The sequence below is a fragment of the Gigantopelta aegis genome, chromosome 6 (genome assembly GCF_016097555.1).
Source record: "Gigantopelta aegis isolate Gae_Host chromosome 6, Gae_host_genome, whole genome shotgun sequence".
NCBI classification, from domain to species: domain Eukaryota; kingdom Metazoa; phylum Mollusca; class Gastropoda; order Neomphalida; family Peltospiridae; genus Gigantopelta; species Gigantopelta aegis.
In genome coordinates, this window is record NC_054704.1 from 26,155,302 (window position 1) to 26,173,180 (window position 17,879).

The 17,879-nt window shown below is 35.5% G+C and overlaps 2 protein-coding genes across 2 annotated transcripts in view; one reads left to right on the forward strand and one right to left on the reverse strand.

The window, feature by feature from the left end:
• LOC121374062 (acid ceramidase-like) overlaps window positions 1-745 on the reverse strand; it is a 21,875-nt gene extending 21,130 nt beyond the window's left edge. The window contains exon 1 of the mRNA XM_041500959.1: window positions 547-745. Within this exon, the coding sequence (XP_041356893.1) occupies window positions 547-609 (63 nt within the window). The 5' untranslated portion in view covers window positions 610-745. The remainder of the gene's footprint in view (window positions 1-546) is intronic.
• LOC121374063 (copper transport protein ATX1-like) lies at window positions 737-14,433 on the forward strand. The gene is made up of 3 exons (XM_041500960.1): window positions 737-875; window positions 11,016-11,088; window positions 14,300-14,433. The coding sequence occupies exons 1-3, from the start codon at window positions 867-869 to the stop codon at window positions 14,431-14,433; spliced, it is 216 nt and encodes a 71-aa protein (XP_041356894.1). The 5' UTR covers window positions 737-866.
• Window positions 14,434-17,879: the final 3,446 nt, after the last annotated feature.

The window sequence follows — 17,879 nt, forward strand, 5'->3', positions numbered from 1 at the left end:
AAAGCTGCAATCTAAAATATATATTTAATAATCATCTACAAAAGGCCATCCATATTAATTTTCTTACTGCCACACACCACTTTTCAATATCTTTTGATTATACTCACTGATAATTATTATTTAATTAAACTGTCACATTTTTTGGAAAAATATCCGCCCGGTCCCCCCTAACCCTAACCCTAACCCCAACCCTAACCCCAACCCTAGTCCTAACCCCAGCCATAACCCTAACCCTAACCCTAACCCTAACCCTCAACCCTAACTAAAAATAATAATGGAGGGGACCGGGCGGATATTATACCCATTTTTTATTAATAATGTTACATGATCATAATACATGGTGGCAGAATTGCATGTTGTATCATGGCAACTGACGGTAACCACTAATAGCGGTCACATATGATACTGATGAATTTATTAAAAAGATATAGTACTAGAACTACAACGTATTATGATATTTCCATTGACATGATATTGCAATTACTGAGTAGAGATTGCATCTTTAAAAAATTGCATTCGCCAACATGAACATGCGAGTGTATTTACCCCAGGCGGTAACTGCGTTCCACAAACAGCAACCAAACCCAAAAGGGCAATAGGAACCAGCATATTTAGTAAAAAGTAACAATTAACGTGAGTGTACCCACAAAACAAGGATTATCTATGACTGCGTGAAAAAAATTAAAATCATCACATGACTACAACATGACATGCGAAATACCATTTCCGGCCAAAAGTGAAACTAAATGCTGCAATTTCATTGGACAAAACTGTTGGAAAAGGTCACAGTAGGCAGTGTTGGTGCCTGTGTTTTAAACGCCTAGTCAGTGCGATATTTGTAGTAGCTTGTATTTGTTGCGGCAACAATGTCTACGGTAAGTTTTATTTAGGTTAACATAATGATTAGTTAAAGTGTGTGACTAAAGTTATGTTTTTAAGCTATGTAGCTCGAAATAGTGGACTAAAGTATGCCTTGGTATCGTGTGCAACATTGCCAACACCAATCAATCAGCAATCGAGATGTAGCGCGAGAAACGTGCAATCCGTGAAAACTGTTCAAAACTTTAAAGGTACTGTATCAAAGTTGCTCACTGCAAATAATTTTTATTAATTTTCGTTTTTCAGATGTAAAGTGTATACCGGGAAAGAGTACCGTATTTCCCCCCACTATTGGGGTATTGAATTAACCATATGAACTGGGTATTGCATTAAACACTACAAACGATGTAGTGCTAGGCCTGGATTCGAACTCCAGACCATCGGGACTGTAGCCGACCACTGTATCCACTCGACCATGCAGTGGATCAACAAGTGAAACTGCATTTTAATACTTATAAATCTCATAGGGTGTATTTTGACGGAATGAACCGAACGTGTACGGAATAAAACGAAGATTTAGTCCCATGATGCCTCATTCTGTCTTCTGTGCTATATTTCTTCCAAAAGCACCATCAAAAGCACCCGTGTGGAAGAAATTTTATACAGAATAGTCAAAATGTCTAATTTTTCAAAGGCAAAACATAGCGATACTGGATTACGAAATATAAACTTCATGTTGGTTTTACAGAACAAATTGTTTTAAAATATATTGTATATAACTATCGCTAACCCTAACCTTAAACTAATTCCAAGAAATATTTCTTTAAAATAGAGGGGGGGGGGGGGGAAATACGGTACTTTTGCCTACAAGTGCAAGCACAAGCCATGGTTAATTGGGCTAACGCATTAGGTCAGACCTGTCAACCCTCCCGGATTCCGCAGGAGTCTCCCGGTATTTAATCAAACGCCTGCGCGGGAGACAATTTCTCCTGTTAAATGACATTTTTGTAAGCATAAAAAAAAATTGATCCAGTTTTGCCAAAATAACATAAGTGAAGTAACTCATCCTCATTAGGAAAATATCAACTACTTTAGATTTCCGAGAATGTAACAGGCCAAATTGTCCTGACTGTTTAACCTTTGCCAAAGTAAGACTTGTGGGATATTTATATTGTTAAAAAAGCACATGGAGTTTATAAAATGACGTGTTTGTTGTCATCATAATGGCTACGAAGCATGTTGCCGCTAATTCAACAGGCTGTGATTGCCATTCATATATATAACTATCCAATTTAGTTCTAATAATGCCTCTGAATTGTAAAATGTCTTTCCACTAGATTACATAATGCAACTATGACGAATCTGAAGTGCCAGACTCTGACCCAGAGTTGACAGTGATACACATGATGCATGTTAAAATCACATGTCACAGCAAGACAACGAAAAGACCAATTAGCTATATAAACATACTTGTATCAGTTAATTTTGTATGTTTGCGCAGTAAACTGTTGGTAACAAGGGTACACTTCAAGAGATTATTTTTGTACAATTAAAGCGTCTATGTCTGGAATATTTTTATTATTTAAGCATTTAGAACAGAAAATCCCATTACGTTTGGTGCATATAAGACGCCGCACTCCGAATTGGTTTCACTACACTGGCTTTTCCAAGTTAAAAATAAACCCACTATTTTGAAAATGGGACACTTTTGCCGGGCTCCCTCTGGGCTAAAAATAGTACGGTTCGGCTATTGTTGCATTACAAAAAGCGAGCGGATTCTAGCAGCCAATTACGCTAGCAGCCAATTTCAGCAGACCCTCATGGCGACGATCTAAACACCGGACTCGTACACCTTTCGATTGTTACCTGTATTTCACATACTTTTATACACACTGTTATGCTAATTTTTAATTATTCACTACAACTTAAGAATTTTAGAGTTTTAAAGAGTATCTTTATATAATAACAACACAAAAACAAAATAACAACCAAGACTCATTTTCACAGTCTTATTGTTACTAATATCCGTATAAATACAACTTAACCATTTTATTAAGCACTTTTATAATATCTGAAGTATCACTTAAAAATCTGTCTGTACTATGGTAATATAGGATGTCCAACTAGTATCGTATAGCCCACACCACAACACACATTATAAAAGGCGTAATGGTCTGGTGTTTAGAACGTCGCCATGCGTGTCTGCTGAAATTGGCTGCTAGCGTAATTGGCTGCTAGGAAGTGGCTGCTAGAATGCGCTCGGTATTACAAAATGGCGAGAATTGTTCTAACTGGCTAGTAAGCATTTGACGATATGCGTTAATGACGACAACTTGCGAGTGAATTAAAAGTGCAGTTATGCTTGTATTTGAACTTAGAACTTGACTGTATACGATTGAAACCAGACATTGCAGCTTTAATAAATGTTGTGTTTGACATAAAGTTACTCACACAATTTCACGATGTCCGTACAATGAGTTTTTACTTATGATTAATGGAAATACAATATTTATTGCATCATTATAATGATTTTAAATAAGTACCACACCACTGTTCCTTATAATAGTAAAAACTGAATACTAATTTATAAGATTTATATTTATAAATTTGTCTTAGGTACTTAGCTACACTAACCACAAATGATGATGTAACTAACCTGTAAGGCTGTAAGTGTAATACTGTAAATGTACTAATTAATTTTTTAATTTCTTGTTCCTTGTCTTAACATTTTTGGATAAAAAAGTTATTTAAAAAACAAAAAATGTATTAAATCATAATATTTAAACTTTTTAAAAAAATTAATAATAATATATATTTTCAATTTGTTGGGGTTTTTTTTTTGGGGGGGGGGGTAAATGCCAAGATCTACGGTTAACAAGTATATATGACATTATGTAGTGTTCATATAACTTATTGTAATATTGTTTTTAAATCTTGCAATTTTGGGTTAAATTGTGTTAATTAAAAAAATCTCCTGCTTTTTCAACACACACCTCCTGCTTTCTCTTGATTAAAGGTTGACAGATCTGCATTAGGCATGCGTTCGACCCATACCCCCCCCCCCTCCCCTCCCTTTCAATGGTTAGGATAGTTTTAGGGATAGGGTTAGGGTTAGTCTTTGGAGCCTTTGATATCGAGGGGTACTGGTCAAACTCTTTCCACGCATTACACCTGTAGTGAGCTCTGAACGGTTTCAAGCAGTTTTATTCGGAACAGAATTGCAGTCAAAGTAACAACTACCATCACGTTTTCCCACCCGAATCGTGTATTGTGATCTATTTCAAGCTTATGGAGCAGGGCTTCTAGAATTTTGCTTAAATCCACTAGCCATGGGATCATTAATTTAAAAATTTACTTTAAGGTACTACAATTTTACTAAATAATAATAGTATTCAGATGTCACCTAGAGAGGGAGATAAAACTTAAAAACACTAACATTGGGGGTTTGGGTAGGGTCATATTTACAAAATACTTAACTGCAACATTTGACAATTTTATTTTCACGAGCCGTCAGGCATGGCAATAGTAGTTATTTACTAGCCCAACATTGAATATCACTAGCCATGGGAGTGGGGCTACCATAATCTAGAAGTCCTGTCTCCAAAATACTTACATTTCATACTTTCATTTCATTTTATTATATTAACTTTAATTTATTTTTACTTTTAAGTTATTTTATTAACTTGAATTCATTTTTACTTTTATGGGTTTTTTTTAAAATTTATTATGGAACGAGAAATGACTTCACTGATCCTTTTCCACATACAAGACTGTTCTGAGTTTTATTTCCCTCCAATAAGGGCAGATAACAATTACCGCATGTTTTAAAAAAAAAACCAGACGTTTTTCCTTTAATTCAAAGTGAAGATCGTTTCAAAGTAAGTATTTTTTGGTCTCCATAAGCTCGAAATAGATCACAATACACGAAAACAGGAAAACGTGATGGTAGTCGTTATTAAGACCGCAGTTCCGTTCCGAGCAAAATTTCTCAGAACCATTCAGAGCTCGCTACAGGCATAATGTGTTAGCCCGATTAATCTTGGCCTATGCTTGCACTTGCATTCGAGGTTAATCTTGGTGAACTAGAAAAAAGATGGGAAGAACTATAGCCTGATAGTGATAATAGTGATATATCTATCGATGAAACATGAATTGATGAAACTGAAATTGGCATCAGAATTTGTCTGTGTATAGAAAGTGAGTTGTTGACAACATCACATTTAATTTTATGTGATATTTGACATGGCAGTTCAGCATTTGCTTCAAGTGTTACGTTTTCAATATTCTGCAATTGAATAAATGTTATTATTATTTTTCAGTTAGAAGACTTGTCATAAATTTTCAAATAGACAAAATAAATCTGTTATTGAACTGTCATTTGTTAATTTAGTTTGTAGAGCACATTAATTAATTAATTAATCATCAGCTATTGCATGTCAAACATTTAGTAATTCTGACAAGTAGTCTTAAAAAACCCAGCTGCATTTTCCCATGAGCAGCATGGAATCTTTTATGTGCACTTCCCCACAGGCAGGAAAGCACACACCACAGATATACCAGTGGTGGGGCGTTACATGAGATAGGGAAAATAAATCCAGTGGGTCCACCAATGATGTTTGATCCTATGATCCAAACAGTGTTATATCCCCCCCCCCCCCCTTTTTCTTAAAGGGATAGTAAACTCAAACATGAGCCTTATGTGTTGGAAAGATGCATAACTGGACCACCAACACATACTGACACTTTAACAAATGGAAAACGCGTAATTTTAGAGTTAATAAAAAAAACTATGAGTATTCCTGCTAACTGGGGGCAGCCATTTCGTTTCGTTTTTGTGACGTCCGGTGGTATAGCTTGAGGCGAAGTGACGTCAGCTCCGTCCATCTCCTCTATGCACAGTGTAAACAAACGCTCTAATTTACGACAAGGCGCTTCGCTTTCACAAACCTGACTTGTAAAACAATATAAATGACTTGATGGTATAATAAACTATTTAACTATATATATTTCAATTTGCATCAATAGAACGAAATGGAATTATAGTATTTTTCTTTTTTTAAAAATCCAAAGAAAAAAATGCATATTATTAGGCCTATTGGTATGCTACGTTCGAGCAAAAACAACCACTCACGATACCCAAGTGATAATTTTCTTTTCTTTGGGACTACGTAATTAGTCAGTTTTGTGATTTTAAATGGGAAAGTCTACTTAATCAAGGGTTTTACAGAATTACTTACAGTAAGAAAGCAGGTAATGTCCATTATGATTAGAGGGATGTCCATGCAGTTATCACACAATACCCTGTGATCTTAATAAGAGGCACGTCTTTTTAGTGTGTCTAGACAGTGTCTGAGGATCGTCTAAATATACACCTGCCAATCAGGAACCACAGGTACAGGCCACGGAAAGAAAAGACCAATTAACCAAGAAAACACTCCGATTATTATTTCAGTACATGTACAAAACATAATACATTTATTTCAACACTTTGACAATGGTGGTTTATTTTATATTGAAAAATAATATATAATTGTTGCCGGTTTACTGGGATGGTTATTATTACAGAACATTGCGATGCATCCGCAAAAATCAGGTATGTTTTGTTTTTTCCGTTCGAAGACTAATTCCTGATGTGACACGTTAGACATTACGTATCCACCAGCTCGCCAGAGGGCGTATTCACTGGCATGGTCCAAAATGGCTGTGCCCATTATATATAATAGCCGTCACATTTAACCATTTTATTAATTAACTATACGATTATACTTGTTGATATTAAGCAGTAATGTGCATTATATATCGTTGAATATGCATACTCAAACATGAGCCTTATGTGTTGGAAAAATGCATACCCAGACCACCAACACATACTGACACTTTAAGAAATGAAAAACGCGTAATTTTAGAGTTAATAAAAAAAACCTTGATTATTCCTGCTAACTGGGGGCAGCCATTTTCTTTTGTTTTTGCATTCGTAATTCTAGCTTGGGGCGAAGTGATGTCGGCTCTGACCAACTCCTGTATGCACAGTGTAAACAGATGCAGTCATTTACAACAAAGCACTTTTATCAACCTGACTTGTAAAATAACATAAATGACTTGATAATATAATAAACTATTTTGCTAAATATATTTCAGTTTGCATTGGGTTATAGTATTTTTCTCTCCAAAGAAATCCAAATGTAGGACAATTGCTCACCAGACAATTGCTCACCAGACAATTGCTCACCGGACAGTTGCTCACCAATAAAGTGAGAAATAGGACAATTGCTCACCTTTATTTTTAATTTTAATTTTAAAAAATTTTTTAAATACAAATTTCATTTCCAGTATTAGTGGGTGTATAGAAATATCAGTTAAACACAATAAAATAACAAAACTAATTATAAAACAACTATATTTTAAACAAGTTTAGCACATCAGTTCAGTATAGAAATGTCAGTTAAACACATTTTAATAAAATAACAAAACCAATTATAAAACAACTATATTTTAAACAAGTTCAGCACATCAGTTCAGTATAGAAATGTTCAGCACAATCGAATATTGTGCGAGATGTTCTGAAGGAAATCTCCCAGTCTCCTATTTCCATCAACAAACGCCAGACACAAATTCTGCAGTCTGCTTTGCATCTGCTGAGTGGACCTCTTCACCCTCTTCCTAGGTGGTTCACCTCGCTGATGTTGGAGGATGAGGGTGGAGACCAGTGCCTGGTCTTTGCGTAGACAGTCGATAGCTGTCCACACAGAAGGGTGCTGATGGCCAACCAGCCTCTGGAATCCAATGTTCCATGATTCACAGATGTTGTTCGTTCTGGAACCATCTGCAACGGTGGTGTCATGGATGTTCCAGAGACCTTGTGGAAACATGGGCGCTATCTGACGAATACACATCACAGCTTCACCTTCTCGCTGAACTCGTCGGAATGTCCCACTGACATAGGTCTGGTCAAAATAGTTCAACAGTTCCTCCAAATGTTCAATATCAGGGATGTTGTCATGGAGGAAAGCCATACCATCCATCACTTGGTTCAGAGGTAGAAATGCCAGACCATCTATCATCCCTGCAAACATCTTGACATCTCTTTCAGTCTGATACAGTCTTGTTAGTCCAAGGTCCTGTATCTTTCTGTAGGTACTCTGGCATAAGTGGTAGAAACATCCCTGTGTCCTCACATGTTCCCCCAAGACAGATGAAACAGCTTGTATAACGGCCTTCTCAAAGTCTGTAACCACTATTTCCGGATCTGGATAGAGACCATATTCACCACACTTGTCCAGTACACATTGAAGCAGCTCCTCATAGACTGACTGGTGTTTACCACACACCAAGGCATATACACAAGACACTGCTGATGTTCCGAGTTCAACACGAATCACATAAACTTGGGTGTAGATGTTTGGTGCCATCTTGAAGTTCACATCCATATACCAGGTCCTAGAGCATGCCAGTAACTGAAGTGCTTGCTGCATAGCAAACACCGTCACACGGTTGTTGGCACCAGATCCATTGTCATGGATGAGGAAGGGCTGGGCATCATCATTATCACCAGTATTGGTCCATTCACCATCAATCACCAAATCACGCTGAGAAGCAGGCTCAGGAGGGAGAGTTCCACGTTTCTGCCGGTGGATGGTTCTCTTCAAAGTGTCCATTCTCCCAAGGTTAGCACGGGCAGTGTTGGATGCTTCCTGTACACCAGCAGCTAGAATCTGAGCCGGTCTTGCTTTGGTGGTCAGGGCTTTCTCCCTCAGGGATGAGCACACCTTGGCCACCTCAATAGCTGCCTCGTCAGGATCAGGATCATGGATCTTATGGAAACATACATCAGTCACATTAACATCAGTGGTAACGGCGCCTTTACAGCCACAGGACCGTTGATGCACACATTGCCACCGAATCCAGTCCTTCTTAGCTATTTTCTTAACATACATAAATCCTTCCACACAAAGCTTGCTATGACCTCTCTCTGTCTTAATAATCTCCATAATTGCTAATAAAAACAGAAACCCAATAACTATATATACCTATAATTGAAGAAGTACTCCTATGTGAGTGAGTCATGTCAATTTTACTATTTTTTGTATCAAACATATTAAAGGTGACCACGACATTAGGGTGATCATGAAAAAGGAAAGTAAACAGTAATAATAATAAAGGTGAGCAATTGTCCTATTTCTCACTTTATTGGTGAGCAATTGTCCGGTGAGGTATTGTCCGGTGAGCAATTGTCCGGTGAGGTATTGTCCGGTGAGCAATTGTCCGTACTCCAAGAAATCCAAATCCAAAGAAAAAATGCATATTATTAGACCTATTGGTAGGGTACATTGGAGCAAAAATGACCACTCACGATTCCCAAGTGATAATTTTCTTTTCTTTGGGACTACGTAATTGGTCACTTTTGTGATTTTTAGATGGGAAAGTCTACTTAATCAATGATTTTACAGAATTATTTACAATAATAAAGCTGGACGGCTGATAATGTTCATTACCGTTTTAGGGGTGGCTGGTTATTCCACAATACCCTGTGATCTTAATAAAACAGGCACATATATATTTTGTGTCGAGACACCTTGACTGGTGACCATCCAAATATACACCTGTCAATCAGCAAACACTGGTACAGGCCATGCAAAGAAAAGACCAATTAACTAAGAAAACACTGATCAACATTTCAGTATGTGGGTTAATGTATGGACAAAACATAATTCAGTTATTTTGACACTTTGACAATGGTGATTTATTTTGTAAATTCAAAAATAATATATACTTATTGCTGGCTTACTGGTTCCTGAGGTGACACATTAAAGGGACACGCCCTAGTTGTTAACCATTACGCCATTGTTTTTCGCTATTAAACCCCTTTTCTCACTAATAAAATTGCCCTTTACTTACCGTTTATTATTTAGAATATACATTTCCATTCACATGAAGTGTTTTTTGGTAATTCTGGTAATCCTGGTGTTTGTAATACCACAAAATGCATTTTTCGTATTTCATAAAATGCCACGGGCCTCTGAGAAAAAACCTAATCTATTTTTAGAGGGGATATTCCCATTTCAATGTCACTGACGTTGGTATACCACGTGACCGTTATCATTTTGGTTCGGTTTGTTTTCTCGTGCACGGTTCGCGCAATCAACATCCGATTTGTTGTCGTTTGCTTGTTGTTCATTTGTGAGATTTTTCTTCACAGTTCGTGAACATTTTCAGTAACAATAAAGTTCAGACAAGTAAGTATCTCAATACAAAATGTTACAAACCCTTAAAACCACTAAGTCTTGCGATATCTGGAGAGGACAGAACAGTTGGAACATGCCCAGGAGAGGTGAAAGGAACGCACCCCAAGGCTGTGTGCACTCTGGGAAATTTGTCGTGACATAGGCATTTCTGTGCTTCAAGCGACATCTACCGGTGACATCAGAATACTAACTTTCAAAATTATTTCAAGTTATTGGGTCACGGGGATTCCCATGGTATTTATCGATATAAAACCTGCTTTTTCACTCTATTTTATAAAAACGTGATCTAAGTGTGTTACAGTTTTGTAGATCAACCAAAATTAGAATTAATTTTCGTGGGCTGAAACTAGGGTGTGCGAGTTTAAGTATTACGTAACCACCGGCTCGCTAGAGGGCTATTCACTGAGGTGGTACAAAATGGCTGCGCTCTCTCTCTATTGTGTCACATTTAACCATTTTATTAATTAACTATAAGATTCAGGGCTTCTAGAATTTTTATAAAATCCACTAGCTATGGGATCAGTGATTTATTAAATTTACTAGCCACGGTTAAAAATTCACTAGCCCTACTTTACTTTAAGTTAAACCAATTTTACTAAATAATAGTAGTAATCAGATATGTCACATCAAGAGGGAGAAAGAGATTAAAAACACTAACAGGATATTTATATTTTCAAAATACTTAACTGCAATATTTGACAAATGTTTTTCACTAGCCGTCGGGCATGGCAATAGTAGTTATTTACTAGCCCAACATTGAACATCACTAGCCATGGGAGTGGGGCTACCATAATCTAGAAGCCCTGTAAGATTATACTTGTTGATATTAAGCAATAATATATTTAGTTGAATATGCATGCCAGTCAAAAAGCCTTGCACGAGCATTCCTTTACGTTAAACAATGGACTATATGTATGAAAGTTGTTTTTAACAAATCACTTTTGTTCTTTTTAGGTTCACGTTTTCCACATGGAGATGACTTGTGAAGGCTGTGCAGGGGCAGCGAAACGTGTTCTTGGCAAACTTGGTAATCATGGTTACATGTAAAGAAGTCCCATTAGAATTATATATCTGCTGTCTGTCTGTCTGTCTGTCTGTCTTGTCGGTATATAATATATATACCAATAAGAAACAAGACAACATGTATGTAGCCTGTACCTTAATATTAGTTATCACTGTGAATTTGCATATTGATAATCAGAGCTCGCAGATCAGTTATTTATATCAATTATAATAATTTAAAGTTCTCAATCTCATAATAACCATACATGTACAGGTTCCCACCTAGCATCTGGAAAATTAGTCATCATGACTCACAGGATTTTATTTTGCATTAAAAATTGGAGCCATCTATCTCTTAAATCGCATAATTAACTGAATAACTGTCTCGTTTGTATTACATGCATATATTATATCCACTATTCTATCTGTATAATAATACATATGCATGTATATCCATTGTTTTTCTTCTTGTAAATAATTTAGTGCTTCTTTTTTTTCTGTCTTTTTATGTAGTCTGAAGAGACATAGAAAGTGTGGTTCTTTCTATGTCCGAATATTGTTATATACATGTATCGTCTATATTGCTGGTATTCAAAACTTGTGACAGACACCCTATTTCAACCGTTTCTCAGCCGAAATAGTGCAACAAATGGACTTACAAACCAAAAATGTATAACCTACCTTACTCACTAAATCCTGACTGAAGTGCTTGAGTCATTATTAACAAAATAAATCTTCAGACAACATAAAACATTTGCCTGCCATTTTAATTTTGCTAAATAGAAGGAAGCAACTCACCTCGCATATTCAGAAAAGTATTGACTTAGTGTGTGCCCTGCACTATCTTTTTATACACCCTTTGGCTTTTAGTCGCCCAGTGCTGCATGCTAACCTGCTCTGTAACATAGCTGCATCTGCGCAATAATTATGACTAACTCCTGTTGTGAGATTTGCTCAACCATCTACATGTGTTGAAAATAATAAAGAACAATAATAAAAACAAAACAAAACTAGATATATAGACCGAACTAAAAACATGTCTGGTTAACTATACTCAAAGGCAAAAGTTATTGTGACATGGATTGTTTGGAGTAATAAATTTGTGAATGGATTTATGGATGTAAACCAGAGACTATGTGCATGAAACAGCTCAAAGAAATGCAACCAAGCAGTTGTTGCAGCGATTGCATGCTTTGTGCAAGAAATATGGAATATTTGGGAGAAATGCTGTCCGGTGTTCACCATAAAAGGCCAGACATTCAGTCACAAATCATTGCCACTCTGTGCAGCCTTCAGAAGTCAAGAAGTCAGAAAAACTTCATTAGTGAACTCTTAGATGCAATTGTGTCATGCCACGCCTCAGTGAAAATGATAGATGGCGAGTTATAGGGATGCTTGAATCTGGGACCTCGCATGGTGCCATCACACGTTAATTCAACGTCCACAGAAACACCATATGGCACTTATGGCAATGATATCAACAAAACAACCAGGTCAGGGACCGTCCCCATAGCGGCTGACCACCTGTGACAACCCCTTGCCAAGACGCATAGATCTGAACCACACATCTGCGAAACAGGTTCCAGCCAGCAACCCTAACAGCCTGTAGCATCACTTTCTCAAACGTTTAGTGGCCTCAATGAGACGACAGTGCCAGGCCTGTATCAATGCTCAAGGTGGACACTCTCGCTACTGACTGTGTGAACTTTGCTCTGGACCCCCTCTAGTGATGTGGCTCATTTGCATATTGCAGGTGCGCCCTTTTCATGGACTATTGCTCTTTTCCGTACCTTTGGACATTTCTCTTTCCATGTTATAACGTTTCATACACGGCAGTAGAAACTTATCATCAATTATATTTGTCTTTTGTGTGTCACAATAACTTTTGCCTTTTAGTATATTATCTGATATCCATAAACAGATTGCGCATTCGACATTGTCACGATGATCTAAATGTAGAAAGAGGGACTGGCACACTACATCAGCCACACTGTTTTTAACACTTCAGTTACGTTATATGTATTGATACGGTTGGGAACCAGTTAAACCGCTAGGCTATATTTGTTCTGAAACTTCGTAGTTGTTAGGTTTTTAGGTGTTTTAAAAATAATTTTTTAATGTTAAAGCTATTGACAGCGGGGAAAAAAAGGCAAAAAAAACTTGCGTCTGATATTTGTATAAAGACCGCGTATTCGACTTGGTCGCGATGATCTAAATTTAGACAAAGGGACTGGCACACTACATCAGCCACACTGGTTTTAACACTTCAGTTGCGTTAAACATATTGATAAGGTTGGGAACCAGTTAAACTGCTCAGCTATTTTCATTTTGAACTTCGTTGATGTTGTATATTTCTTCTTTTTTTATCCATTTGCTGACACCAGTTTGTTTGGTATTGTGCAGTAAATTGAATTGAAATTGAATTGAATTAGGTCGTTTGGTTTTTATGTCTTAAAAAAATGACTGTAAAATCGATTGACATCGGAAATATTTTGCAGAGTATTAATATCCGATCAGAACAGTTATAGTATATGTCCAACAACTAGTACCCAGTACATTATATTTTATATATATATACAAAAATAACTAATAAATAACATCCCTTCAAACACTTGGTGTGAATAAATATTTTAATCCTCAAAACAAATTTAGTCACTCTCTTGATTAGTGACAGCTTTTCATTTCTAATAGTAAATCCCTCCAAAATTATGACATAAGTTACCAGAGATGGTTGAACAAAATAATTGGTTCATTTAGTCAAAACTTGTCTTCAATAATCAACTGTTTTGTTTTATTCCAGGAAACATTTTGTTTTCAAAATTTTGATCAGTGACATTCCTAGTCAACTGAAAATTGATTAGCAACTACTCTTTTAATGTTTTAAAATTGTATAGCGATCTCTGAAACTTGTGTAGCGAATCGCACTGCAATACAATATGTTCCCTGTATTCCTTAATACATGTTTGAACCTTAATTGGATGTAAGCACATTAAACCAGTTGATTGATTGATTGATTGATATTTCTTAATTAATCTTCAAGAACATACCCTGTATTTAACAATAGATGCCCTGTTTAGGAAGCTGAGGGCTTGTGGTCACTTGCTACACTTTTTTTGGTCTCACCTTTATGAAGTAAACTTAAAAATCGTCAAACAATTTAGTACATCTATCTTTCATATTCATTTTCTTGCTGTTTATGTGTTTGTCTACATGTAGTTTGTGTTCTGATTTTGCAGAAGGTGTAAGTGACATTTTAACTGACGTTGAGACTAAGAAAGTCACTGTGAAATCATCGTTACCGGCTGATGCCATCTTGGAAGCTCTGAAGAAAACAGGAAAAGAATGCAAATACATCGGTGTTCAACAGTGAGTTGTTATTGTTGAAAACCTTTTAACATCTGAAAAACACATTTGTCAAAAATCTCTGTGTTTCTGCCAGAAAGAAACTTTTGGGTATGGCACAATGGAATTGAATGTAACACAGTATGAGAGGCCTCCCCCAGAAAGAAAATGGGTTATGTTTAGGGTTAGGGTTAAGAAAATCATACATTAATGATAAAGAGTCATTAATTTTGTCAAAAGGTTAATTTAAAAAAAAAAAAATCTGGGTATGGCGCCATACCCATTTTACCCTCAGGCAGAAACCCCCGTCTCTGTAATGAAAATGTTTTAATAATCATCAAAAACTTTCCAGCGAATATCTATGTGTATCTCTGTGTAAGGTTTTGGATGATTTGTCATAATTTAATATCTCCCCACCCTAAGATTGAATTTTATGAATTGACTATAATTATTCATAATTTGTTGTTTAATGTCAAACAAAATGTGTCACATGTTAAAGGGATATAAAATTACTTTTTTGTTATGTAATCAGTGGAAGATAAAAAAATTGTTCAGTGTGTTTTGTGTTAAATCTTCTTCTTCAGTCATGGCTGCTGTACCACACTGGCAGGTTCCACTGTTTCCCACTCGGAATTTGGTATACATATTGTTGTTGAGTCTACAGTGGCCTGTTCTCAGTCGCATTTGTGTTAAATTATTTCCATGTACTCAGGGCTGATATAGCTGTACATCATGGTATACATCCTCTCTCAACCTTTGCAATTAAGAAAATGGTCCACGGCAAAAAATCTTGTCATCGAAAAAACCCTGAATATAGTCCAAGAGAAAAAAGTGCAATGGAGAAGTAATAACTCCCTGGGATTGCTGTGGGCAATTGCAGGGCTTGCTCTCATGGCATATACAACACGTTGATGCACTGTATTATATGTATATATGAAGGGTTGATGTACGTAATGATATACACTACAGGTTGATATACATTATTGTATACACTGAGAGTTAATATATAGAGAATAAATACACGAGTGGCCGTTGGATACCATTCAATCTAATTAAAATTAGCTCCACTGGTTAATTGCTATTACCTGTGGATCTAACAGCACTCCGTTGGAGCTCATGTCCAGTTGACCTTTCATTCGACCAATCAAAATCATACTTGCAAAATCATGCCAGTGATTTGAAAAGAATTTGAAAACATTCAGGATTATGCCGAGGGTATACGAAATGATTCGGGTGAATTGCGAAGTATGCCAGAAACTAATTTCAATATAAAATATTATATAAAATTTGTTTCAAACCGAAAAACAACAACCCGTGATGGTTTAAAATCTGTTTATACTAGTATACAATCCAGAGTTTATTACTTCACTTTTCCCCCTGTTGTTTAATGTTGAAATAGACCAACAAGTTCGCCTATTGCATAAATTGTTTCGCCCAATATTTTTAGAATTTGTATGCTCCTGAATAACGCTATAAAAGGCGAAGTGTAATTGGTAGATATTTAAATTGTTATTTATAGATGAAATGTCACCTGGACATGGGGAGTCCACGCAATGCTGTTAGATCTATGGTAGACCAGTAGAGCTAATTTTAATCAGATTGGATACCATTTATCTCACAACGAGTTGTTTTAAAAAGTTTTTAAACGAGTTGTGAGATAAATGGTATCTTAACAGGCATGAATGTATTATTCTATTTCTTACATACATGTATCCTCAAAAACCATGTTTTAAGCAAATATTAACATCTTTTTTTACTAAAAGTTATTTACAGCCATTGCACTTGTAGCTGACTTAAACAATACAAACCCATGATTGCCAGGTTAACTATACGTCACAATGTACCATAATTGGTTTCCATCATGTAGTTTTTCATTGGGTGTATGGCAGTGGTGATCTGGTCATTACCTAGGAGCAGCCAGTCGTATGTTTTGAAATTGTTAACACACTTACATGTGTAAGCAACATTGTGTTATAAAAATATAATGCATGTTGTTCTCACCAATGTGTGTGTAAGAATGAAAATGTTATATAAGGATGTACATTCTTACGAGGCATAGCTAATATTTTTTTCCTCTTTGTATCTTTTCAGATAATCAGAATGGGAAAATGCAAGACTATTATCATTCCACAGCATAACATACATGTAAACAAGGACACATAATATTTGTATTATCTAAATCAGTATTTCACCGAACTGAATGAAACCACAAACATCGGAATTGTTTAACAAGTAAAATTATTTTTAGGTTAATACAGTCTTAATCTGCATGTTTCTGAATAATATGTCATAATCAACAGGGCTTATAAACAATTATGAATTTTATGTCATCATTAGTTTTATGGATGTATGAACAAATGTTATTATTCAAAATTCTAAGGAAGATAATTTATAACAAAACCCTAGATGTTGTCTTTGTATATTCACGATCATGTTAGCTAAATGCTTTTTCCTTGGTCAATATATATGCATAACAATGTCTTTGTAATTGATATTATTTGACAACAATATCTTGTTGGGAAGTTTTCAGGTACAATAAGTTACTAATGTGTGTTTTAGGTAAACTTTTATTATTTAGTCAAGTGATGTTAATAATGCTTTATTTGTGGATGTTAATTGTTTGGTTATAAATGGAAAAAGAAAAAAAAAATGTACCTATTATTTGTTACTACACAATTGCTTAGTCATATCATTATTTTATTGGAAATATTTTCTGTACTAGATCACTTTTAATTAAATTTGTTATAAAATTCAGAACAAAAAGGCTTGTTTACAAATTGACAACACTGTAAATTGTTTACATGTATATTATTATGCTTTTAAGTAAAATAAGATACCATCTGGGGGAAAAACCTATATATGAAAATGCATATAATACAGAGTACATAAACATTTTTTTATTTTTTTTATTCTCATAGTAATGTAAATAATTTTTGCCAAAATATGATCAAAATTAATATAGATTTATTGTTCAATAATCCATTTTTATAAATCCTGTTTATAAAATGAATTCAAATACTCTCTTCTTGATGAAAGACTACAGCATTATAACATTATCATGTAGCTTCATTCAGCTTAGTATAGTTAGGATTGTTTCATAACTAATACAAATTAACGTTTTATATTGTAATGATGTTCATCAACTTAAAACTGATTAATAAATATTTCTGTTGTCTACTTGTGGTTTTTTAGTTGTTTTGTTTTGTTTTATTTTTCATTCTTTTTCATTCTATGATTTGTCATAGATGAGTTGTATGGCGAGTGCAATCTGATTACAAACGGCTTGCAGAAGATGACATACAAATTCTTTTAACACCAGCTTTATGCGTTTTGCTTCATTTTGAACCAAGCATTTGTTTTATTTGTTAGAGGGTAGAATTTAGCTGTTAGATTTGGGCCTTAGGATCATAGCTTTTGACAGATCCATTCTTTTTTTCTTCATGGCATGTGCTGTCCTGTCCGAAGGAAACTGCA